This window comes from Podarcis raffonei, chromosome 14 (genome assembly GCF_027172205.1).
Source record: "Podarcis raffonei isolate rPodRaf1 chromosome 14, rPodRaf1.pri, whole genome shotgun sequence".
Classification (NCBI taxonomy): Eukaryota; Metazoa; Chordata; class Lepidosauria; order Squamata; family Lacertidae; genus Podarcis; species Podarcis raffonei.
The window spans coordinates 26,779,845-26,804,403 of record NC_070615.1 but is presented as its reverse complement, the minus strand read 5'-3'; the positions used below and the strand labels follow the sequence as shown (position 1 = coordinate 26,804,403).

The window sequence follows — 24,559 nt, the reverse complement described above, 5'->3', positions numbered from 1 at the left end:
CCTCTGCGGGGAACGACACATTTTCTTGGCAGCAAAACGCTGCGGTTTGCGCGTTAGGAAAAATGCAATAATCTTCCTGCTGCAAAAGGAACACACCTCAAGTCAAGGCTCCGATACATTGGCTTGCACCCTCACCTAAGCTGTACAGGGCGAGGGCACCGTAATCAAAGAAGTAGCAGATGTGCCTGGCCCGGCTGGACATGGTGCTGAACGTGTGAGCGATGCTGGACGTCAGCGGGTAGATGCAGCAGGTGACCATGTAAGCCAGAAAAGGCCAGGTGTATGAGTCCCTCCAGACATCCAAGGCGTAGACTAAGGCCAAAAGCTTCCATAGGAAGTACCTAGAAAGCAGAAAAGCCAATCAGTTAGTGGCAACAGTCTTGTAGTTTACCTTAAGAAGATTTGACGTGCTTTCGAACTGCTATGTTGGTAGGAGCAGGGACCAAGCAATGGGAGCTCACCCCGTCACGGGGATTCAAACCGCCAACCTTCTGATCGGCAAGTCCTAGGCTCTGTGGTTTAACCCACAGCACCACCCGCGTCCCACCCCTTAAATCAAAAGCCCACAGCTCCTTTGAGGCCATTGTCAAGGAACACAGCTCCTTCTTTTATATATTTCAAATGCACAGACAGATCATCACATACCAGGCAGGCAGAAAATGTGTCCAAATATTCACAGTTTCATTTGTCATTTGGAAAAGGCTGACAATGCAATCTGTTGCGGAACTTCTCGGGTGACGGTACCCAAAAAGAATGCCCTTCTCTCGGAAAACCTGCAGGAGGACAGCCAACAAACTGGAGATGAACCAAATTTGCTACAACTTGCATAGTTCACAGCCAGCCTCGATAGTCCTAAGCTGGAGAAGAAGGCTAGGGAGCTCCAGCAACAACGACAAAGGCACTGTGATGCCTGCTTTGCAAACAGGACCTCTGGAGATTATCGTAATTTTGAAACTTTCATGGGTTCTTGAATGCTGGTTAAAAGCTTTTAAAGAATATAAACTAGGACTGTGCACCCATTCCCAACTTAAGACGCAGCCAGGGAATCCTTTGTCTCAATTTGGATCATAGCTGGTTTGGGTAGAAACACATGAAAATGCAGTATTTCGTAAGAAACAACAGAATAGATCCAGATTGCTGCTTACTATGTGTAACCAGTGCCCTAGATGCAGAGTGAACAGAGCAGTGTTGATCTGTGGCTCCCAAACTTTTTGAGGGCCGCCACCCCCCACCCCCGGTTCCATAAACTGTACTCCTACCCTTCTCCACAAAAACCACTCTTCAGTATAGTGGTTTGCATAACCCTTCAAGGCAGATAATAACACAATAAAAGTCAAAACAGTAACAATTCATTGCACATTTTTTTCAAAACTCAGTTAAAACTAGTTTAATTTCAACAAAATAAACTTGATCCAGTCATACCAGCTTTTTGAAATCTGATTGTCATTTACACCTCCAGTGCCTCCCTGTTGCCCCCTTGCCTCTTAGCACAACCCCCCCCCCAGGGGAATTCTAGCATCTGCTGGGGGGGTACCACCCTCTTTGGAAACCACTGATGTAAAGAGCCAGATGTTTCACGCTGGCTGCTGTGTTTTTGCTTTGGAAATGTCCACCAGATGTCTCCACCACCACAATTATGAACACAACTTATAATAAAAGTTCTTTCTTTTTTGCTGGACTCAGTGAAGGCTCATTAAGACTGTAGTTGTATTCACAGGTAAGTGTTGTAGATTTCGGGAGGGGGGGCACTTAATCCCTGAGAGGGATTCCTTTAGTTCTGTTGAAGAAAACACAGCAAAGAGTCTCCTGGCACATGAAAAGGCTGGCACTTTGTTCGCAGCATAACATTTTGTGGGTCACATGCAGTTGGGTGGCATTTGCTGGGCTCACATTTTTAATCGCAATCTACTCATCTGTACTTCCTGAACCAAAATGTAGCTTTCCTCCAAAGTCTCAAGCTATCCAGATGTGGCAATGTAGTCCACAAGCCATTAAAATATTTTAAACAGCAAGTATTAGAGGAAAAGTGCTTACCAAAAATGTGTACATTAGTGAAAATGACTTTGAAAAAAATGCATTGGATCAGGGGAAATACATGCAAAAATCTGCACTATTTTCCACAAGTTTGTCAACTTGTGAGGGGAGAGAGACTTTCTGTTCCTCATCAGGCAATGGCATTCCCTCTGCCTTGCCCCATCTAGCCTTTCCCAGTGTTAAGTTGTGGGTAGACATAGCAGACGACACAGCGATTCTTCCAAAGCAGCTCTTTATTGTAAGGTGGAACAGAACTGAACTGAGGAGCTCAGTCAGCCTGCTTATATAGAGCTCCAGAACAATGTAACTGTTGCCATTTTCTAAAACTATCCAATCACTGAACGTCACTTTCGATCCTTCATTTGCATACAAACTATCCAATCACTGAATGTCACTTTTGATCCTTCATTTGCATAACTATCTACAGTATCCCCCTGCTGGCCCAGGGTGAGAACTTCAGTACATAACACCCAGACTATGACTTTAAGAGCAGCAGCAGCAGCAGCAGCTGGGAAGAGAGTTCAGGGATATTTAAAAAAATAGTTTTATAAGTTGTGCCTTTTTGTTTCTCAGTTTGATCCTTTTACATGGTTTTGTATGTTTTGTGGTATTTTATGCATTGTGATTTGCTGTTACTTTTATTGATTATAGCTTGGTAATTCTTTACTGTGGTTGAACTGTTTAATTATTATTTGCTGACGTTTAATTTTACTGTTTACTATTAGATTCTGATGGATTGTTGAATGTTGCTTTGATTGATATAAGTTGTTTATTTTAAAGCTATAGTGACTTTTATGTTGGATCAGATTGTTGCTAGTAATGTTTGATGTTTTATCATGTTTTTATGTTTTGGAAGCAACTCAGTCAGATGGGCGGGGTATAAATGAATTATAGTATCATCATCATCATCATTCAAAAATGGGATAATATCAACTTAAAATTGAAAAGGACAGATGTGTCCATTCCTCTCCAGACCCTACGTTCAGTTACGAAGGAGCCACCCAGGTCTGTAGGCATGCTATATGCCCTCATGAGACCCTCAGAAAAAGAAAGGCGTTGTTCAGAAAGCCACGCCAAATGCAAATCTGAGTGGCAGCTAGTACTCTGCAGAACAGAAATGGAGAATGCTGAATTTAGTCTGTATGGGTGTGACCCTCTCCTGCCTAGCAGCCACCAATGAATAAGCAAAGCAAGTTCAATAGGCTAGCTAGACCAACACCTCAAGATATCTTTTCTGTCACAAGCAAGCCACTCCCGGGATTAGCTGGGACCTAAGGCCTACAGTGCCAACTTCGCTTCATGCTGAAACTTGCTTGGGTAGACTGCGGTGACTTTCATGTTTGCCTCCAAATATCCTGGGAGGTTGAAATTCTTCCAAGAGTTACTGGCTCATGGAACTTAATGTTCACGCAGAGTCACGGGAAGAGCTGTATCTCAGTCATGGAGCATCTGCCTCACGTGCAGAAGGGCCCCAATCCTCAGCAGCTCCAGGTAGGGCTGGGGGAGACTCCTGCCTGGAACACTGGAGAGCTGCTGCCAGTCAGTGCAGACAATGTTGAGCCAAATAGACCCAATGATCTGATTCCATGTAAAGCAGCTTCCTATGTCCAAACCAGGGTTTCCTTCTGCCCTGGAACAGCCTGCTCTGGCATATGTGCCAACATTTCTCTGATGAAACAAGGGACACCCTAAATAAATAAAGAAATAAATGTATTATTTATACTGCACCCATCTGACTGGGCTGCCCCAGACACTCTGGGTGACTTCCAACATATATAAAAACACAATAAAACATTAAACATTTTAAAAAATCTTCCCTATACAGGGCTGCCTTCGGATGTCTTCTAAAGGTTGTACAGTGGTACCTTGGTTCCTGAACGGCTTAGTTGTTGAACAGATTGGCTCCCAAACACTGCAAACCCAGAAGTAAGTGTTCTGGTTTGCGAACGCTTTTAGGAAGCCGAACGTCCAACATGGCTTCCGCAGCTTCCGCTTGAGCACAGGAAGCACCTGCAGCCAATCAGAAGCCGCACCTTGGCTTTTGAGTCAAACAGATTCGTGGCATGGATTGAGTTTGAGAACCAAGGCACCACTGTATAGTTACTTATCTCCTTGGCTCAGGGGTCGCATAACTCCATACCCTCCAATGTTTTTCCGATGAAAATAGGGGCAGCCTAAGGAAAAAGCAGGACATGCAGGGATCAAAACAGAAACTGGGATGGCTTCTGTAAATCTGGGGCTGCCCCTGGAAAAAGGGACACTTAGAGGTCTGCTCTGGCAGTATTTGGGGCAGGTTCTTGGGCAGAGGTCCAGCCCAGTCTTCCTGCCGTCCCACTTCCTTCAAGTGAGGGCTGTGAACTTCAGTGGGCATAGCATGTGTTCAAACATGGTCAGAGGGTGCCCCTCCTCTCACGACTGGCACAAGACTGTTGAGGTTGCCTTGCCCCATAGGAGCCCACAGAACCACTTGGGGTGACAGAATTGGCATTTCACAGGTGCTACATCATACCCGTTCCACATTTGTAAGAACGAGTTATTTCAGTGAGGCAGCACCCACACTTTGAAACTCCCTTGACTACTGACACCATTGTATTCTTTTCACCACCTGCTAAAAACATTATTGTTTAGACATGTCTGTCCGGGTTTTGAGGAAGTTGATGCACTTTTAAAATCTGTTTTTAGCATATTGTTATTTTAACTGTTTGAAAGTTTTAAATTCTTGTCATTAATTCTTCCTGGTGACAATTGTATTGCTTTATCTTTTTTTTGTAAACAGCTTTGAGGTTGTTGGTTGTTGTTTTTTTAAGAATCAAGCGGTGTATAAATTCGATGAAATAAATGGGCAAATATTTTGCAGCCTGGTTTGAAGGACAAAATGGTGCAAACCTTCCCGCCCCCCACCATTCCACACACAGAAGCCAAGCAGACTGTCAGATGAAGCTCACTCAAATACTAGAGATGCTAAGAGCATCCTCCAGCACACCTGGGGGCAGCAGACCGGTTGGGGAGGTGGAGGGATGCAGGGAGCAAACATACACCTGCCCTCAGAGGGTGTTATGTACTGAGTTGAATAGGATCCAAAAGGCAGAAGTCTGATTGGTCCTAGAACAATAGGATTCAGAATGGAGCAGTCTGATTGGTCCTAGAACAATAGGGTCCAGAATGCAGCAGTGTGATTGGTCCACAGGAGCCACTCAATCCAGCTCCAGGTGGAAGTGAATCCGCAACCTGATTGGCCTACAAGTGAATCGCAGAATTAGCCAATCACATGGGGCCCATTGTGTAAATAATGTATATAAAGCAGACATTCTGAGGGAACTTCCATTCCTTCTCACCATTATGAGCTGAATAAAGAGCATGAAATCCACTCTCGACTCTGAGTATATTTCAGAGGGGGGTGGCCAGGGGGCTTAGAAAGGACAGTCTGGTGTTGGGGCCTGCCACCACTCCTCTCCAGCACCAGTAGCAGTTGCTTTGCTTTGCCCCATGGTTGGGGCACCTCTGCCTCTGCTAGTGGTGTGCTGGTCGCCTCCTCCAAGCCCCATCTGGGAGCTTTGCCCTCTTTAAAGAAGATGATGCAAGAGGGAAGATAATTGAGACCATCCTGGTTTCATACCATGCGGCCAGTCAACATGAAAATTATAGCTACACCCCATCCTACATTTAGAGCATATTCCCACCTCCAAGTATTGTGGGAACTGTAGTTCACCCCTCACAAAGCTTCAATCCCCAGCACTCCAAACAGACTACAGTTCCCAGAATTCCTGGAAGGGTGGGAAGAATATGCTCTAAATAAAACCAATAATATAGACAACTCTCTGACTTTTAGAAGACATCTGAAGGCAGCCCTCTATAGGAAAGTTTTTAATGTTTGAAGTTTTACTGCAGTTTTATACTTTGCTGGAAGCCACCCAGAGTGGCTGGGGCAACCCAGTCAGGTGGATGGCATATAAATAAAGTTGTTGTTGTTGTTTCGTTGTTGTTTCATTTGCATCCCGCCTTTCCTCCAAGCAGCTTGAAGCGGCACACATCGTTCTTCCCCTTGTCATTTAATCTCCACAACAACCCTGTGATGTAGGCGGCTTGGGCAACACGGTCAGATGGGCAGTGTACAAATAATAACATTATAATTATTACTTACCACAGTCAATGCTAATAAAAAACTATCATAATAATAGTTAGACTGGCAGTGATTGGCCCGAGGTCACACCCAGCAAACTTCAGGGCCGAGCGAGGGGTTTCGAACCCTGGTCACCCAGGTCCTAAAGGTAAATGGACCCCTGACCATTAGGTCCAGTTGTGGCCAACTCTGGGGTTGTGGCACTCATCTCGCTTTATTGGCCGAGGGAGCCAGTGTACAGCTTCCGGGTCATGTAGCCAGCATGACTAAGCTGCTTCTGGCGAACCAGAGCAGCGCACGGAAGCGCCGTTTACCTTCTGAAGGGTTCCTATTTACCACTGAAGGGTTCCTATTTATCTACTTGCACTTTGACGTGCTTTCGAACTGCTAGGTTGGCAGGAGCAGGGACCGAGCAACGGGAGCTCACCCCGTCGCGGGGATTTGAACCGCCGACCTTCTGATCGGCAATCCCTAGGCTCTGTGGTTTAACCCACAGTGCCACCTGCATTCCTTAGTCATACTATTATGCCACACTGCCTTACCCAGGGTGGCATTCGCCTTGCACAAGACCCATGTTGCAACGACCCCCTTTACTCACTTTGGGAACCTGGTCAGTGTTGAGCAGCCGGGGAAGCTTCAAACTCAGGATGGTGTTCATGGTCACGAGCTGATCTGGGCGAAGAGTTTTCCTCTGGGAAGAACTTTCCCGCCTGAGAGACAGGCAGGTTGGATTAAGTCTTCATCGGCGCCTCCGTTCAGACTTGCCACGAATACCTGGGGGCGTTTTTTAAGGAAAGAGACAGCACACGAGGGTTGATATAGGAATGAAAATGATCGAGAGATGGGCCTCAGCAAGTGTACAGGAACCCATGAGGGTTAGGATTGGTGCCCCCCAAGAAGTCATTGCCCCAGGCAGAAAACTCAAGTGGCAGCAGCCCCACTACTTAAGGAGGGGGTTCAAGCTACTGGGTAGCTCTCCCCAACCATCACATTGCCATGTATACCAAACACGATCTGCACGCAGCCCCAGAGGCTCCCAGAGAATTTCTGGATTCAATATTTTGACCCTTTACAAACATGGCAGCTTCTCCTCAGGCTTAGATTCAGGGAGTGGAGCTCCATGAACACTCACAATCTGAAGGCATGGCTTTACACAGAAGATGCAAACACATGCTCTCATGTCACAGAATTCCATTTGTATGTACAGTGGTACCTCGGGTTACATACGCTTCAGGTTACATACGCTTCAGGTTACAGACTCTGCTAGCCCAGAAATAATGCTTCAGGTTAAGAACTTTGCTTCAGGATGAGAACAGAAATTGTGCTCCGGCGGCGCGGTGGCAGCAGGAGGCTCCATTAGCTAAAGTGGTGCTTCAGGTTAAGAACAGTTTCAGGTTAAGTACGAACCTCCAGAACGAATTAAGTACTTAACCCGAGGTACCACTGTACAATATTTTTTTTATGAACTTCAAGTCAACCTACTTAACAGAATCCAGTTACAGACACAGGCTATAGCGTACCAAGTGCAGAGTAAGGTCAGATCACAGCAAATTTTTATATTATCTCAGAAGAGGCATTGCCAGTTCTATGTGGTTCTTAGAGAACTGCACTGGTTGCCGATTCAATCTGTGCAACTGGCACTTTTATGGGTGCCACCTAATACCCATTCCCACAGCTGTAAGAACTTAAACTTGTAGTGTGGCGTCACCTACACTTTGGAACTCCCTGCCTATTGATGTCAAGCCTTCACTGTATAACCTCTCCAAAATGAGGCGATCAGGATTGTGAGAGCCTGGAAATCCCGAGTCCTTATTTACAAAGGAAAACAATAAAACACCCTTTCTCAAACCAATCTTTTTTCACTTCTCACCTCACACCATGTTGTGGGAGGCGTTCAGATGGGGCTATATATCCTGACATTACTGAGCCATGCCTCTTTAGAGATACAAATACGTGCCCTCAGTCACAGCGCAGATGTCAGAGAATTCCGACAAAAATAGAAAAGGGAGCTGAAGTTACATAATTTCGCCGCAGCAGACAGATTAATGTAGTCTTTTTGGTAGAAGATGAACTGCGGCAGAATGGAAGCACTGCCGGGTGCACAAGATGTAGAAACAATCAAATCAAAACAGCCGGTGAAAAATGTGTTTCCCACCCACCTCTCCTTAGATTGATTTTTAGAGAAGAGCCAGAAAAACTGGGTAAAAAAGGCTGTTCAGAATAAGGGCAGGAAGAACTGCTCTTGCTCTGTGCTGGCTTTGTAGCATTCCATTCCCAACAGGATTCCTGATTGGCTGGGATCAACTCAAGAGGAAGCCCATTTTTAAAGAAGAAGATGGCATCAAAGCTGTATGTTGAGGGCTGGATGGTGACTCCCAAGAACTAGCTGTAAAAAGCATGTGGAAAATACCCCCCCCCGTCTCTTCTTCTTGCCTGCCCAAAATTTCCATAAGTGGAAACCTAGCTCAGCCTTCTTACCTACCCTGAATTTCTGTAGCACATGAGCTGCGATTTGCTGTAGAAATAGATTCCTCTTGTTCTAGCTCACTGCCTGGCAAGCTACTACCCCAGGATGCTAAGAGGCAATACAAGTCGCTCTTCTCTCTCACATGCAGTGACCAAAACGCAGCCAGGATGAGGCCTTGAAGTCTGCATTGAACTCTCCCTAGGCAATGAGAAATTCCTTGCAGAAGCGGACTATTTAAAAAGGGAGGTGTTGATTCACTGCAGAAAGAATCCACAAAATGCATAACTTGGCCACACCTTTTCTCAGCCTGCTATTATCCTTCACCTCTTTTATTTCTTTTAACCCACTTCCTCCCACCCCCATTTTCTATAATGGCTGCCTGCACCCATTTACCCTACCTCTCTTCTTGTAAGTGTGGCCAGTCAAGAATTTCCTGAGTAGCCTGAGCAGATGCCAGTATTTTGGCAGCCAAGTTCAAGGTGCATCTCAATCCCACTTCAAGCCAGGAAAGTAGGTCAGCATTAATATTAATTTAATATAACAATTGCTTCCTAAAAAAAACACCCACCTCAAAGCAATTGCATGATAAGAACATGTTCTCTTCATTTTATTACAGTCGTACCTTGGATTTCAAAAAGCTTAGTTCTTGAACGTTTCGGCTCCCGAATGCCGCAAACCTGGAAGTGTCTGTTCCAGTTTGCAAACTATTTTTGAAAGCCGAACGTCCGCCGGAAGCTTTGTCAGCTTCCGATTGGCTGCAGGAGATTCCTGCAGCCAATCAGAAGCTGCACTTCGGCTTCCGAACATTTTGGAAGTCGAACGGACTTCTGGAACAGATTCCATTCGACTTCCAAGGTATGATTGTATTTCGTACAAGTTATACACTGCTTGATTGTAAAATAAAGAAAAGAGAAATAAATCCTAAAAGCGGTTTGTGAAAAAGACACAATAAAATTATCTCTAAGAAACTGAAGAGTTTCAATAAGTTAGACTAAAAACAGATTAAAACTCACATTGACTTTCTAAGCATCTGGGTCAGCTTGTCTGAACAAAAGCGATTTTAGCAGGACAGTGATGACTAACCTGATATCAACAGGCAGGGAGGTGCTGCAGCAAATACTAAGTTCTTACAAATGCGGAACAGGTATTATATAGCACGTGTAACAGAGCTAGTTCCACTAGTGGTCAAGTGGGTGTAAGGTGATTTCATAGGTAAACTGGTCCAAAGTTGCTCAGGGCTGATATACTAATAGCAACACTGTGAACTTGGACTGTTGAAATGATTTTATATATAACAATTTTAAGACCAATACAGATACAGAGAGAGGGTTTTCTTTATTTAAAAAATGCACTTAAATGGTTCATTGAAAGGGGAACATCTTTACCAGGTGCAAAAAGGACATTAAAAATGGACTCTGTTGAATATACACCAAGAGGGAGTCCCATAATAATAATAATAATAATAATAATAATAATAATAATAATAATTTATTTATATATCGCCCTCCCCAGAGGGCTCCTCAGAGCGGCTAACAAAAGTAAAATAATACAGCATTCTAAAATCAGTTCATTATAAAATCAGTTCAAATCAAATTAATGGCAACCATTGGGCTAGAGCTCTGTGAGGAGCCACCACAGACACGGTTTCCCGGTGAGATAGTCCCTTTTAAGAGACTCTCTTCCGCAGAGCGAAGCGATCAGATGGATAATACAAGCATCCCCCCACTTATGTGGGGATTGCATTCTGGACCCCCACGCACATAAGCAGAAATCGCGGAAATGGAGAACACCCTCTCTGCCGATCTCTCTCCAATCCGTAAGCAAAAATACTGTATCCAAAAATATCCATAACTAGAATTAGAGCTCTGGTGCCGGCAGGAGGCTGGAGGATGCGTGGGAAAGCAGCCAATGCTGCTGTGCTACCCCAGATATCAGCTATTAGGCGGGGAAGCTGAGCAGCCTAAACAAAGCTCTGCTGCACCTCAGGTCACTTCGGGGCTTCCTCCGCCCTCACTGATGTCCTCTTCAGGCTCTAGGAAGGGTCTCCTTGCAAGCCATGAGGACTCTCCAGCTCTCTCCGGCCATTCCCAGGTTTGAATTAAATTATCTATCTATTTCCCGGCACCCTGCATATACACAGTCGCACATGAATCAATCGCACGTAAGGGGGTGGGACACCTGTATAAGGAGTGAGACAACCCCCCATCACACCAACAGGAGACTGCAACTGAAATGTGGCGTCACCTAGACTTCAGAACTCCCTGCCTATTGATATCAGTCCTCTCTTCAATACCTGCTAAAAACGTTCTTGTTTAGCTCATACAACGTTTTCAGCCTATTGTTATTTTAACTTTCTGAAAGTTTTAAACCCTTAATGTTAATTTTTCTTGTGGATACTGTCTTGCTTTATCTTTTTTTTCTATTTTAGTTTGCTTTTTTTTTTTTAACAATCCAGCGATGTAAAAATTTCATGAAATAAATTAACTCCTTTCTTGGCTTAACTCCTTTCCTGGCCAGGCAACCGAGGTCTGGAGCAAAGCCACCACCGTTCCTTAAATTTACTGCCCCACCCCGACTCTGGCAAAAGTCTGGCTCTTTGCACCGTGATGGGCTCCTGTCCCCTTCCCTGCTAAATTGCAGGAGCTCCTGTCTGGCACAGCTACATACCTTCCCTGCTGCGTCTGGCAAGAGACATCCCTGCAGGCCACTGTGTTCATGTTTGGCTTGGTGACCGTGCAGGTCCCCCCTCCCGGCTTATCTCAACATGCCAGCGTACGCCCTGTATCCAAGAGAGTGTGTGAATCTTACAAAACACACAGCAACACAAAGCCCCACCCGACGGCTGAAGCACACTGCCTTCCCCACCCTTTCTGATGCTAAATATTTCCGCCAGGTCATTCAGGACACAGGATCGCTTGCCTGCCTGCCTGCCTGCCTTCCCCGCAAGGATAAAGCAAGGGTTCAGGCATCCATCCTCCCCACCCACCCAAAGGAGAATGTTATGCACCTGCAAGGAGGTTCAGCATTCTGGGTAAATAATGGAGATGTTAATGAGTAACTTTTTACGACTTCCCCCATGTGGCACCAAAGATGAGATTGTTCAAGCAGAGAACCAGCCTCAGACCAAACCCTGCTGTGCACACCCTCAAAGGCAGCCTTCCCCAACCTGGTGCCCTTCCAGATGTTCTGGACCCCCATCAGCTCCAGCAAGGGCAGCTGCACTCCCACCAACGCCAAACAGCTGTGCCAAGGTGGGGGAGGCTGCTCAAAATGGTTTGCAAAGCAGGGAAAAAACAGCCGCAATCTCACACAACTCCCTGTGATTCCAAAGAGGCTGGTGCAGAAGAACATCATTTAGGTTGACTGCCGGTAGGGATTTGATTCAGTTTGCACTTAAAGGCAAAGTTCCCTGATTTGCAAAATGATATCAGAATAGAAACCCCGCACTCCTTCAAAATTTACGGCTCTCCAGATTTTGTAGCATAGTTCTCCCTATATATGCAACCATATACTTGCTTGGGTAAAGCGTGCAGAAAAATGCATATAATGGGGGAGGGGAACAGAGGAATGCATTATATTGAGGTGGAATTTATTTGCAAAAATGTGCTTTTCAGGGTGTTGGGCTAAATGACCCTCGGGGTCCCAGTATACCTGAAGAAGTGTCTTCACCCTCATCATTCAGTCTGGACACTGAGGTCCAGATCCAAGGGCCTTCTGGTGGTTCCCTCACTGTGAGAAGTGAGATTGCAGGGAACCAGGCAGAGGGCCTTCTTGGTAGTGGCGCCCGCCCTGTGGAGCACCCTCCCATCAGATGTCAAGGAAATAAACAACTGTCTGATTTTTAGAAGACATCTGAAGGCAGTTTTTAATGTTTGATGTTTCATCACTTTCTTATTATTAATAATAATATTCTGCTGGGAGCCACCCAGAGTGGCTGGGGAAACCCAGCCAGATGGGTGGAGTATAAATAATAAATTATTGTTATCATTATTATCCCAACTCTACATTTCTACAGTCTGTGATTTTATGGGATATATCAATAAGGCTGACAATAATAGGTAACATCCTTACCACCCTCACAGGGGCAGGGTTGGACTAGATGCACCTTTGAGTCCCTTCCAGTTTCACAATTTTATTAGGAAAAAGAACAACCTCGTGGCATTTTAAGCTGGCAACGCGTACACAGCCTTAGTCTACCCCCCTCAATTAAACACAGTCGGAAACAGGAATGTTTCTGAGGCCTGCCTGAAAGGTAGCAAGGAGCAGCCGATCGCGGCCACTGACAGGCACCTGCCCAAATCCACCAGGTTAATGTCTTACTTGACGATGCTGTGCAAATCCAGCTCTGCAAATCCAGCAGCCCCTTAGATCTTCTCTTGAGTTATGCTGCAAGTCACCAGATGGGCTCCCAAACGCCGCTGAAAACACTGTACTCCTAGGCGATCTGAGTCGCTCCTGGCAAGACTCCCTGAGATGGTCCCCCTCCAGCAGCAGTGTGCAGAGAGTCTGGTTAAGGAGTTTAAACATTGATGGTTGCAAATGCCTCGCTGAGTGGCAGGAGAGAGGAAGGGCAGGGAGGAAAGAAAGAAACCAGGAAGAGCTCTGGGGCAACTTCCCAGGGTGCGGCTGCTTCGAGGTGGTTCAAGGACAGAATTATGTATACCTCGCGGCCTGCCGCTGGCATTGCTATGGTTAAGCCCCTCCAGGTAAAGCTGTCCACTCCAGTTTCTCAGTTTTTGCAATCTCAAGCTGAGTTCTCTTCTTTCCACACCAGTCTGCGAATTTTTCTTAAGCCCTCTTGTAAATGCACCAGAATTTCCCTATGACTGTCTCCTAATCTCCACATTTTGGCAAAGCAATTTCCCTACATATATTGCATTCAGGTATGCTATCTTTATGAGATATATGCATCCCCCCCTCAAATATTTTATTGTTTTCACTTATTTATACGAGAAGCAAAGATCAATATTCAACAATCCTGCCCGCCCCCCCCCCAGCGGAAGCACCAAATGTCTGTTGAATGACATTTCACTTTTATGCCATTTCGGGTTTTGTACGAAGATATCATCCCATAATCTGCTATGTATTCTTGGAGGCCTATCACCATTTCCCAATGATGCTGCCCACGTAGAATACATGCATTTTTATGCACACATTATCCTTGGAGATGTACTCTTCTGCTCACATGGCTTGGCTGGAAAACCACATTGCAAAATTCGGAGAAGTGTGACTTTCCAAGGATGGCTGTGTTTTGGTCCACGCATTGTTTCAGAAAGGTTGCTGTACAAGGAAAACTGTTGTGAATTTCTTCCTCCATCCATGCTCGGAAGCAACAAACAAACCTGGTGCCTTCCAGATGTTTTGAACTGCAGCTCCATCAGCTGACTGGGACTGATGGCGTTGCAAATCCAAAACATCTGGAGGGCACCTGTTTGGGGAAGGCTGCTTTATGGAGACATACTTTCCTAGCCAGCTTGCGTTGCTCGAAACTGCTGTCTCTTCTGCCAAGTTATACAGTCAAACCCCATTTTCATAATGCAGGTTATTTAGCAACATCCTCTCTCTCGGGTATATTATTCAACAGGCAGAAGGAGCCAGGAAAACAACAGGCCAGAGATGAGTTGCTCTCGGCTGCCCCATAAACAGTTTGTTCCTTCCTGGATTAACCAAGTCTTAGTAGACTCAGAGGATTCTGGTTGCATCAGAACTTTCTGCCAGTCAACTGCAAGAGTTTGCAAAACCTTAAAAAAGGTCCTTGCCTAGGTTTGACCTTAAGTGATTTCCCCAAGAAACTGTCAATCATAGTATCATAGAACTGTAGAGCTGAGAGGGACCCAAAGGGTCATCATCCAGACCCCCAGGAATTGCAAGGATTACAGAACAACAGATCAGTTCTATCAAGAATGGCATCCTAAAAACATGTAGTAAAAACATGGGTATCTCTTCTTGGGAAAAAGGAATGCACTTTTTGTATACAGTGGTACCTCAGGTTACATACGCTTCAGGTTACATACGCTTCAGGTTACAGCCTCCGCTAACCCAGAAATAGTGCTTCAGGTTAAGAACTTTGCTTCAGGATGAGAACAGAAATTGTGCTCCAGCAGCGCGGTGGCAGCAGGAGGCCCAATTAGCTAAAGTGGTGCTTCAGGTTAAGAACAGTTTCAGGTTAAGTATGGACCTCAAGAACGAATTAAGTACTTAACATGAGGTACCACTGTATTGCATCTTACCTCCAAGGTGATATACATAGGTCTCTTCCTCCCCATTTAATCCTCACAACAGCCCTGTGAGGTAGGCGAGGCTGAGATGTAGTGACCAGCTGCAAAGGTCACCCAGGGAACTTCATGGCCAAGTGGGGGATTTGAACCCAGGTCTCCAAGCTCCTAGTCTCCATTTAACCCCCACAACAACCCTCTGAGGTAGGTTTGCCTGAAAGTAGGTGACTGCCCCAAGATCACCTAGTGAGAATCATGGCCGGGTGGGGATTTGAACCTGAGTCTCCCAGGTCCTAGTCTGGTGCTCTAACCACTACACCACCAGCAGCTCTCTTTGGAGAGGGAGCTATTTTACCCTAGTCTTCCAACTGGAACCTAAGAGCAAATGCCTATGTATTGTGGCAGAAGGATGGCTTTGCCCCTGACCCCTTTTACATGATTTGGGGGGAAGGGGCATGGCTCAACAGAACAGAACTCCCTGACCAGCCTTCAGATACTGCAGCAACTGGCCAGGCTAGTCTAAGCAAGTGGAAATTTACAGAAGCTGCAAAAAGGCAGCTCAATATTTATTTTTTAACCATTCCGCAAGTTGCAAAACAAGAACAGCACGAAATTAACATGCAGTGAAAACAAGACGGACAGCCCAATTAAAGCACAGCAGACTGAAACTTTTTCCAAAAATAAAATAAAAAGTTACTTTTGTTCCTGTCCTCTTTGTCCAGGCAACACCAATGATTAGCATGAGAATGAGGAACTGTATTTCCACTAGCCAGAAAAAGCGAGCCACAGGCTGGACCCTCAGCCTCTGTTCTGGACACCCAAGGGACTCAGGGTTGGTTCACACCTTCACGCTTGTCCCCTGAGGACTGTCCGCTTAGGGCGACTTACGTGATTTAAGAATCCACCACCGCCAAGAACATTCTCAGGCTCAATAGAGCCATTCAGTGGAGTCAGTTCACATACTTAGGGTCGAGCCATCATCAAACGGCGGCCTGCATGTCTGAACCTGCCCTTATCACCACTGCAGGGGGTTGGACTAGATGACCCTTGGGCCCCTTCCACCTCCACAATTCGATGATTCTAAGATGACTCGCAGCAGGGTTTTGAGAGACTCTGGAGCTGCCTTCAACAACCTGGTACCCTGTGGATGTTTAGGACTACAATTCCCATCAGCCCCCCAAAAAACAGGGCACCAGGTGAGGGACAGCGGTACTGATGCTGAGGCTCTTCTCCTTTTTATTCTCCTCTGTCTCTTTTTCTTGTCTGCTGTTGCTGAGCCTCTTTCTTCTCTCCCCCCAAACAGTCTGTCACAAGCTCTTTCCTGTTTCGCCTCCCTTATCCTTGATTGTTTATAGAGGACCAACAACATGCCTGCCACTTTAAACGATACCGGAGCACAGGTCTCTGCTCCCAAGGAGCTTACAATCTCAAATCTGGCTTGGTGGTGAACGCAGAGCACAGCCATCATGGCTAGAAGCCATCAATAGCCCTTTGGCTCTATGAATTTGTCCAGTCCTCTTGTAAAGCCATCTAGGCTGGTAACCATCACTGCCTCCAGTGGGAGAGAGTTCCATAGTTTAACTATCCGCTGCGTGAAGAAGTCCTTCCTTTTATCTGCCCTGAATCTTCCAACACTCAGCTTACTGAGATGTCTGTGAGTCCTAGTTCTAGTTACAGGTAGGTAGCCATGTTGGTCTGCCATAGTCGGAACAAAATAAAAAAAATTCCTTCCAGTAGCACCTTAGAGACCAACTAAGTTTGTTATTGGTATGAGCTTTCGTGTGCTTGGGAGGTCATAATCCCAGTTTAGAAATTTAAGAGTCCAGTACTTACCTCTGCCAGCCAAGCTCCGTCAAAGGCATGGAGAGAGAGAGGCAATGCTGCTTCTGTTGTTGCTGCTGCTACTGCTGCTCCTTCTCTGGTTTCCAGCTTCACAGGGATGCTCTTGTGGGATGGAAAGGAAAGTCAGTCCCCACCTCTTAGCTTAGACAGAGGAGGGAGGCTTGACAGCGGCTAGGCCATCTCCACAGGTTGAAGAATGTGACCAGCTCTTTCCAGAAGCCACTCCTTTCCTCTGGTTGCATTTGCAATTAAAGGAAAGAGACAGCCTTTTGGGTTGGTTGTTTTTTTTTTTAAGCGTGCTGGGGTTTCCCCACCCCAAATGCTCCTTCAGTTAAAGAGTCCCCAGGCCAGCAAATTAGCCAAAGCTTGCAGCGGTAGGACTTGCATTCAGGGCGTAAACAAGCGAAAGCAAGTCTTTCCAGTTCAGAGCTGAAAACTAGTTGGTTTGGCCTCACAAGAAGTGGGGAGATGGCATGTCTCATGCTAAGCTAAAAAAGCAGAGGGCTTGCTCCTGGTTATGGTTGTTTTTTTTTTTAAAAGTCAGAGCTACCTAAAAGTATTTCAAGGATCCTCCCACCTCACTCGTCGCAAACAGAAACGGGGGCATTAATCCAACCATGTCTTCTCAGATGCAAGTCTGATTGAACTGAATGAGGCTTACTCCCAAGTAACCGGGCTTAAGATAGCAGCAGAACCCTTTACAACTGAGGTGGGAAAGCTCAGGAATGGGAGCTGACTGTGGCCCTCCAAACCTCTTTACCTGGCCCCCAGGACTCTTCCCAGGGTACACCCAGGCCTTTTTGTACTCATGCCTCTGCCCTGCCTGAACTGAAGATGGAGGGAATGTTTAAATGAATATTTGCATAACCAGGGCTCAACTACAAAAATTTGGTTGTGTTTAGACTAACTTTGTGAAGAATTTAAAGAATATAAAGTAATAGATTAGGGAAAAACTTATAGGAAGGATATGAAGAACAGAGGTTAAGGCGAACTAGGTATAAAAGACGTGTGGTGTAGGTGGTGGAAGTCTTTTAAAATATTTAAATCAAGATTTGTATTTTGTAACATGGTAATACATACTTGTGTGTAAGTACAAATTTGAAATTATTGTTTATGGTAAATATTTTTCTGTTTTCTAACTTTTCTTTTTTTCTTCTCTTCTTTTCTTTTTTTCTAAACATTGTTTTGCAATATGTAAATAATTATGTTAATATGCATATATTTGAAATTTGTGTTTTATTTCTTTTTTTGACATTCTTGTATTATTTAATGAAATTAATAAATATTTATTAATTACAATAAAAAAGAAGAAGATGGAGAGTTGTGTATGCACTGGAAACCTCTGACTTTTTAGTTGAACAAAGTTATGAGTCGCACCTCTTGCTTCTGGCTCCAGACATCACTGGAGTGCGGCCCTCAGTAGGCAGCTCGGGCTGGAAAATATCTCCCCCCATATGATGCCAGAAATCACTGCTCACCTCACAACAGTATCCAGCTGCAAAGGGAGTCCTTTGCTGTGGCTGCTACTGTTGCTGCACCCCAAAGAGTGGTGTAGAAAAGAGAATGTGGACAGACCCCCCCTCGTCCTGCCCCACCATAGGCAGATTTAGGGGAGCGCGACCAGTGGATTTCGGCATCAACGTCAGCCCTTGTGGAAAGATAGCTGCCCAGATAGAAGTGATCAACATTTTCCAACGATACACCGTTAAGCTGGATTTGTGGTGCTGCAGAGGGGTTGTTTTGTGCTTGTTGGTGCAGCACTTTTTAAAGCAGATGTCGGGTGGCCATCTGTCAGGGATTCTTGAGCTGAGATTCCTGCTTTGCCAAGGGGGCTGTGCTAGATGACCCTTGATATCCCTTCCAACTCTACAATTCCATGATTCTATTAGGGAATGCACTTGAGAGTGGTAATTGCTTCTGTGGAAGCATGGCTAGGGAGGCATCAGCTGTGGTGGGTGGGTAGAAGTCTCAGTCCATTTGAGATCCCAGCCATCTACTTTGGAGAAATCCAGGGGTAGATATTTCTCTCCCCTCTGCATCTCCCTTCAGATCCCTCCTCCTTCACCAAAGCAAGAGATCAGGTGCTGCCAATTACAGGCTGTCTTCCTGGTCCGTCTCCTGGCAAGCCAGCCACTTTGTTCGTCTAAGCCCATGTGGGGTGCAAAGGGTGGCTCGTAGACTTCTGCAACCTGTGCAGGATTTCAGGATGGTTCAATTAAAGCAAAACACCTGAGGCTGTTTGGATCAGCAGGACTCAAGACAAATCCACAGGAAGCAATTAGAGGCAGCCACAGCGGGGGGCATCATACGTCACAAAACAAAGCCGGGTGGTGGTGGCGTCTTATTAGGCCCAGCTCAGGTGGGGGCCACTTCTCCCTCCCCACATGCCCTGCAACAGTCAGAGCAATGGACCCCTGCACTGATGGTGACAATGCTCAGGATTATTTGAACCTTGGTTCTGGACTGCTTTGTGCAGCTAGTCATGAGGGGAAATGAAAACATCGCAGGGTAGGCTGTTGTTGTTATATCTGCCAGCCGCACCACCCGTCAGCCAGCATGCTGAGTATGCTCACTCTTCAAGAGGGAGATGCTCTCAGGCATATAGCACACCTGCAAGGAATTGTTCTTTTAGTGTAGCAGCACCTAGCCTTTGGAACTCCCTGCCTCTTGACACCAGGCAGGTGCTTTTACTGTACTCTTTTCAGTGCCTGCTAAAAACATTTTCATTTAGCAAACCCTGTTTATACATGGAGAATGCAGGCATGCATTTCGATCTTTCTGTTTGCCGTTGATTTTAATGATCTTTTGAAACTTTATAAATGCTTGTTTTGAACTGTCTTTCCTTGACACTTTTAAAGTCTGGGGTGTTTTTTGTTTTGTAAAGCACTTAGAGGTTTTATTACAATCCCATGATAGGCAAATGTTTTGAAATCAATAAACAAGATGCTTTTGCAAATGTGAGACTGGAACCCCAGCACCCAGTTCGGTTGTGAGTTGATTTTCTCATAGCCAAATAAATAAATAAATAAAATCTTTCTCTTTAGGAGGGATTAATGACTTGACATCTTTGCTGTTTCAATCTCAGCTGCTGAGAATTTGGGGTCACCCTACAGGGCTCAACTTTACTCTTGGGGGGTGGACAGCTTGTGGTCTCCATTACATTACATACCAAGATTATGTCAGGAAAAATTCAAATTCTGCAATCCGAATAAGAAATATAGGCTAGCAAACAGGCTCTTGCACACAACCTTCTCCTTTGTGGGGAAGAATAAGGAATTCTGCAAGGTACTGAAGCCCCTACTCTGTATGTGCCCAGGGTAAGGGCCTGAGGAGCTTCTAATCCATATTCAGTGATCTTGTGGTTTTTTGTGTGTGTCCCTAGAGTGACCCCCTCCAAGTTCACCCAGAAACAGACTCTACCTGTCCTGTGCCTGGGAGAAAAGTCATAAGCGGGAGGCCAGATCAATCATTTACCCCGAGGCAAAGCATCACAGTCACCAGCTGAGTTCATTGCACGTCAGCTAGACTCGGTTGTGCCAGACCAGGCTGGCCTGGACCGATCCTGCCCCGTAACAGCCATGGGGGGCCTCTCAGAAGCTGCTTGAAACTGGTTTCCCAAGGAGATCCGTGCAGGATTTTCAATTTAGATATAACAAAGTTTAAATCAGAAACCGGCTAACGCTTATGGAGAGATGTATTCTCCATTGCCTGCTTGCCTAAGCCTGATGGAATAGAAAACATTTCAGCAGGTGCCTAAAAGTAGACGCAGAAAGTGCACCTGCTGAATCTCCAGTGGCAGAGAGTTCCACAGGGCCAGGCCGATGACACCAAAGGCTCGGTTTCTTCTTGCTGTCAAATGTACACCACCAACATTTCACCAGTGTAGTGTAATGGTTAGAGTGTTGAACTAGGACCTGGGCGACCAGGATTTGAATGCCCATTCAGCCAGGAAGCTCCCTGGGTGACCCTTGGGTCAGTCACTCACACTCAGCCTAACCTACCTCACAGGGTTGTTATGGGGATAAAATGGGGAGTTGGAGAAACATATGCACCACCTTGAGCTCCTTGGAATAACAGGTGGAATATAAATGTAATCAGGGGCAGCCCAAGACATTTTGGCACCTGAGGCGGATCCCAAAATGGCACACACACACCCTCCCTGGCAGGGAGGAAGGGGTGAGGGAAGATCTGCATGTGGAACAAGGAGGGAAGATCGATTGACATCAGAATCTGCTACCCTGGTGAATCCTGCAGCTTGCCTCATGGGTGGGCCGGCCCTGAATGTAATAAATAACAAACAAACTTGGCAAGGACAAATAGGTGGACCAACAGGAATAAGGCAGCTTCCTGTGTTCCTAGTTTGGTCCTCGAGGTGATGGAGAGAGAGAGCCTGGGGCTGACCCATGGGCAGTAATGGCAAGGGGGTGCCCGCTTCAAAGCCTAACAAATCTCCCCTGTGCCCTTGCCATTCATTATTCTTTCTTAAATTATTATGCCACCTTTCTGTTAAAAATGCCCCGCGCATTGCCATAGACTCCGGCTCTTTCCCTGTTTGCAATCCTAGCTCTGGGACCGTGTCGCCACCCAGGCGCCCTCCAGGTGGCGCCGTTGCGCAGCACATTCCCTTCCCACCCCAAAGAGAGTGGAGTCTTGGGGGCTTTGCAGGACTGCATTAACTTCAAACGCTGGTCTGGCTCTTTCAAGCAGGAAGTGCAGCTGCCCATTGCTTCATCCCCCCCCCCCCGTGGTGCAACCACTTTTGCGGGTGGGTGGGTGCAGGGGTTGGACCAGCTGACCCTTGCAACTCGGCCATTCTGTGGTTCTAAAGCAACCACTTGCACAACTCAGGTGTTGTGTACAACAATTCTGAGCTGGTGCCGAGCTCCATTTGCACCCCTGTCCACTCTCCCGTTTGTGCCATTGTGCCAACAGGGGTGCATGGCTGGGGAGGGGTTCAGCAGGCCCAAACACCCCCAGCAGGTGTCTCTGCCGCCGCCCCATCACTTGCTCCTTTCTTCCCTGAATTTTAAATCATCTTTTTTTTTTTTTTGAGGAAAAAAATGCTGTCAAGGAAGCTGTAGATGCTATGAAGTGCAGGGCTGGTAAGACCCCCTAGCGACCCACCCCACATCTTAATTTGTGGCTGTCCAATCCGCATACAGGGTGTTGGCCCCAGAGAACCTGGCTGACACCTCATAGCTCAAAAATATGCTTCTCTGAATAATCCCCAGCACTAAGAGCCACAGTTTGGGGTCTCCCCACCTCTTCTGGAAGTTGGCTGAAATTTGCATCTGTACATAGAAATCAGCATAGGCATATGTTATGTAAACAGGCCTGGTGGGCATGTCCCACCCCCCGCCAGGCCTGAGTCTTGCAAATCCCTAGCAACAGCCCTAAATGACAGCGCAGGGCCCTGGTTTCAAACCAGCTGACAGGTTGAAGATCCATATCTCATCCCCCAGATATGCGAGGGTGGGGTGAACCTTTTTGCACACCTCCCTTCCAGAATTTCTGCCTTCTTCCTGTGGTCTCTTGATGAGGGGATGCATATAAATTTAATAAATAACTCTAAGGAGGTTTGCTACCTATGCAGAGGGAAGGATCAAAGAAGCAGGGGAACATCATGCTGAGGGAGGGTCTCAGCTCTCTCTCCAGGTGGAGGCTTTTTCCGAGTTATAATAATAATATAATAATAATTTATTATTTATACCCCGCCCATCTGGCTGGGTTTCCCCAGCCACTCTGGGCGGCTTCCAACAAAACACTAAATTACAATAACCTATTAAACCTTAAAAGCTTCCCTAAACAGGGCTGCCTTTAGATGTCTTCTAAAAGTTTGGTAGTTGTTCTTCTCTTTGACATCTGGTGGGAGGGCATTCCACAGGGCGGGCACCACTACCAAGAAGGCCCTCTGTCTGGTTCCCTGGTTACCTCACTTCTTGCTTTGAGGGAACCGCCAGAAGGCCCTCGGCGCTGGACCTCAGTGTTTGGGCTGAACGATGGGGGTGGAGACGCTCCTTCAGGTATACTGAGCTGAGGCCATTTAGGGCTTTAAAAGTCAGCACCAACACTTTGAATTGTGCTCGGAAACATACTGGGAGCCAGTGTAGGTCTTTTAAGACCGGTGTTATATGGTCTCGGTGGCCGCTCCCTGTCACCAGTCTAGCTGCCACATTTTGGATTAGTTGTAGTTTCCGGGTCACCTTCAAAGGTAGCCCCATGTAGAGCGCATTGCAGTAGTCCAAGCGGGAGATAACCAGAGCATGCACCACTCTGGCGAGACAGTCTGCGGGCAGGTAGGGTCTCAGCCTGTGTACCAGATGGAGCTGGTAAACAGCTGCCCTGGACAGCTAGTTATTCCCCCCCCCCCCTGCATTTATATCCCTCCTTATTCTCCAAGGAGCTCAAGGGGATGTACATGTTTCTCTCTCCCTCATTATTTAATCCCCACAACAACAGCCCTGCGAGGTAGGTTAGGCTGAGCGAGGCCGTGGCTGGCCTGCCCAGATCACACCCAGTGAGCTTCATGGCTGAGTGGGGATTCAAACCTTGGTCCCTCCCAGGTTCTAGCCTGACACTCTAACCACTGCACCACACTGTCTCTCATGCACTGGTGACACGGACTCTGGCTGGGTTTCCCCCATCCCCTCCATATGAGTCCTGGGAGAGGCCTGTGGTGCTTCTCCAACCCCCAGGCCCCCGGTGCCCCCTTACCTCCCATCCTCCGGAGCAGCCCCTTCCTGTCGTGTCCCAGATGCCCAGATGCTTTGCAGACCTGCCTGCTGGCCCTCTTCTCCTCTCTGAGAGCTGCTGCTGCATGGCTGCCTGGTTGCTGAGGCGAGGGCTGCCGGCTCCTGCCCAGTCAGCAGTTTGATTCAGCTTCCAAAAATGGCACAGGCCAGCAGTTTGGATGCAGAGCGACCCTGAAATAGCCTCTCCCCCTCCCCACTTCTCCCTCTTGTCATTCCTCCATGGGTGGGGGGATCGGCAGAGGCGTTTTGTTTTGTCCTGGCCTGATATTCAGCAGGCACCCGAGCTGGAGGGGAATCTCCTTCCTAGGACCAGAGAAAGCTGCCTTATACCAAGTCAAACTGTTGGTCCATCTAGCCCAGTATTGTCTACACTGACTGGCAGCAGCAGCTCTCCAGGATTCCAGGCAGCAGTCTCTCCCAACCCTACCTGGAGATGCTGCCGGGGAATTGAACCTGTTGCCTTCCGCTTGCAAGGCCCTGTTCCTGAGCTATGGCCCTTTCTCCCAAAAGAAAGTTAAGATTTTAGTCCTGGTGATTAGGAACCTAGGAAGCTGCCTTATACAGAGCCAGACCCTCGGTCCATCTAGCTCAGTATTCTCCATACTGACTGGCAACAGCTCTCCAGGGTTTTAAATTCAGGGAATCTTTCCCAACCTGACCTGGAGACAGCAGAGGACCATGGCAATATGGCGCCCTGTGCAAATCCAAAATCGGATGCGGCCCCAACCCAAAGCCCCTTCATGCCAAAACCTCTGGAAAGGTCCTGGAGTTCCCCTTCTTGCTTTCCAAAGCTGGGCAAGCACTATCTAGGCTTTGTTTGGGAAGGAGGTAGGAAGGCACAGCTTCTGCATGCTGTGCAGGGGAACCAGTAGAGATGCCCTAAATCCGTCTCTGTTAGAGACGCCGTTGGGATTGAACCTGCAACCTTCTGCTTGCAAGGCAGATGCTCTGCCACTGAGCTATGGCCCTTTGCCAGGCCATGGACCACCACCAAAGCAAGGAACCTTGAAGCCCCTCAGGGCAGCTGCTGAGACACTTTATGCCCAGCAAAAGCTCTTTATTGTGGGGCTTCAGATTCCCGTTTTTACGCTCAATTCGCTTTCCTTTGTAGGTGATTAAAGTACAGAAT

General features: G+C 46.8%; 1 protein-coding gene across 5 annotated transcripts in view; it reads right to left on the bottom strand.

Annotated features, from left to right (window-relative positions):
* The window catches only part of PAQR5 (progestin and adipoQ receptor family member 5), a 29,897-nt gene extending 6,399 nt beyond the window's left edge, over nt 1-23,498 (bottom strand). For 2 of the 5 annotated variants that reach the window (XM_053365003.1, XM_053365008.1), the window contains exons 1-5: nt 23,393-23,498; nt 16,670-16,910; nt 6,753-6,928; nt 646-773; nt 136-341 (exon numbers count right to left, since the gene is read on the bottom strand). In XM_053365003.1, the coding sequence (XP_053220978.1) occupies nt 136-341; nt 646-773; nt 6,753-6,812 (394 nt within the window). In that variant the 5' untranslated portion in view covers nt 6,813-6,928; nt 16,670-16,910; nt 23,393-23,498. Of the gene's footprint in view, nt 1-135; nt 342-645; nt 774-6,752; nt 6,929-11,288; nt 12,150-12,941; nt 13,503-16,669; nt 16,911-23,392 lie in introns of those variants that run through there. The other 3 variants (XM_053365007.1, XM_053365006.1, XM_053365005.1) reach the window with 3 other exon arrangements.
* Between the last annotated feature and the right edge of the window lie 1,061 nt (nt 23,499-24,559).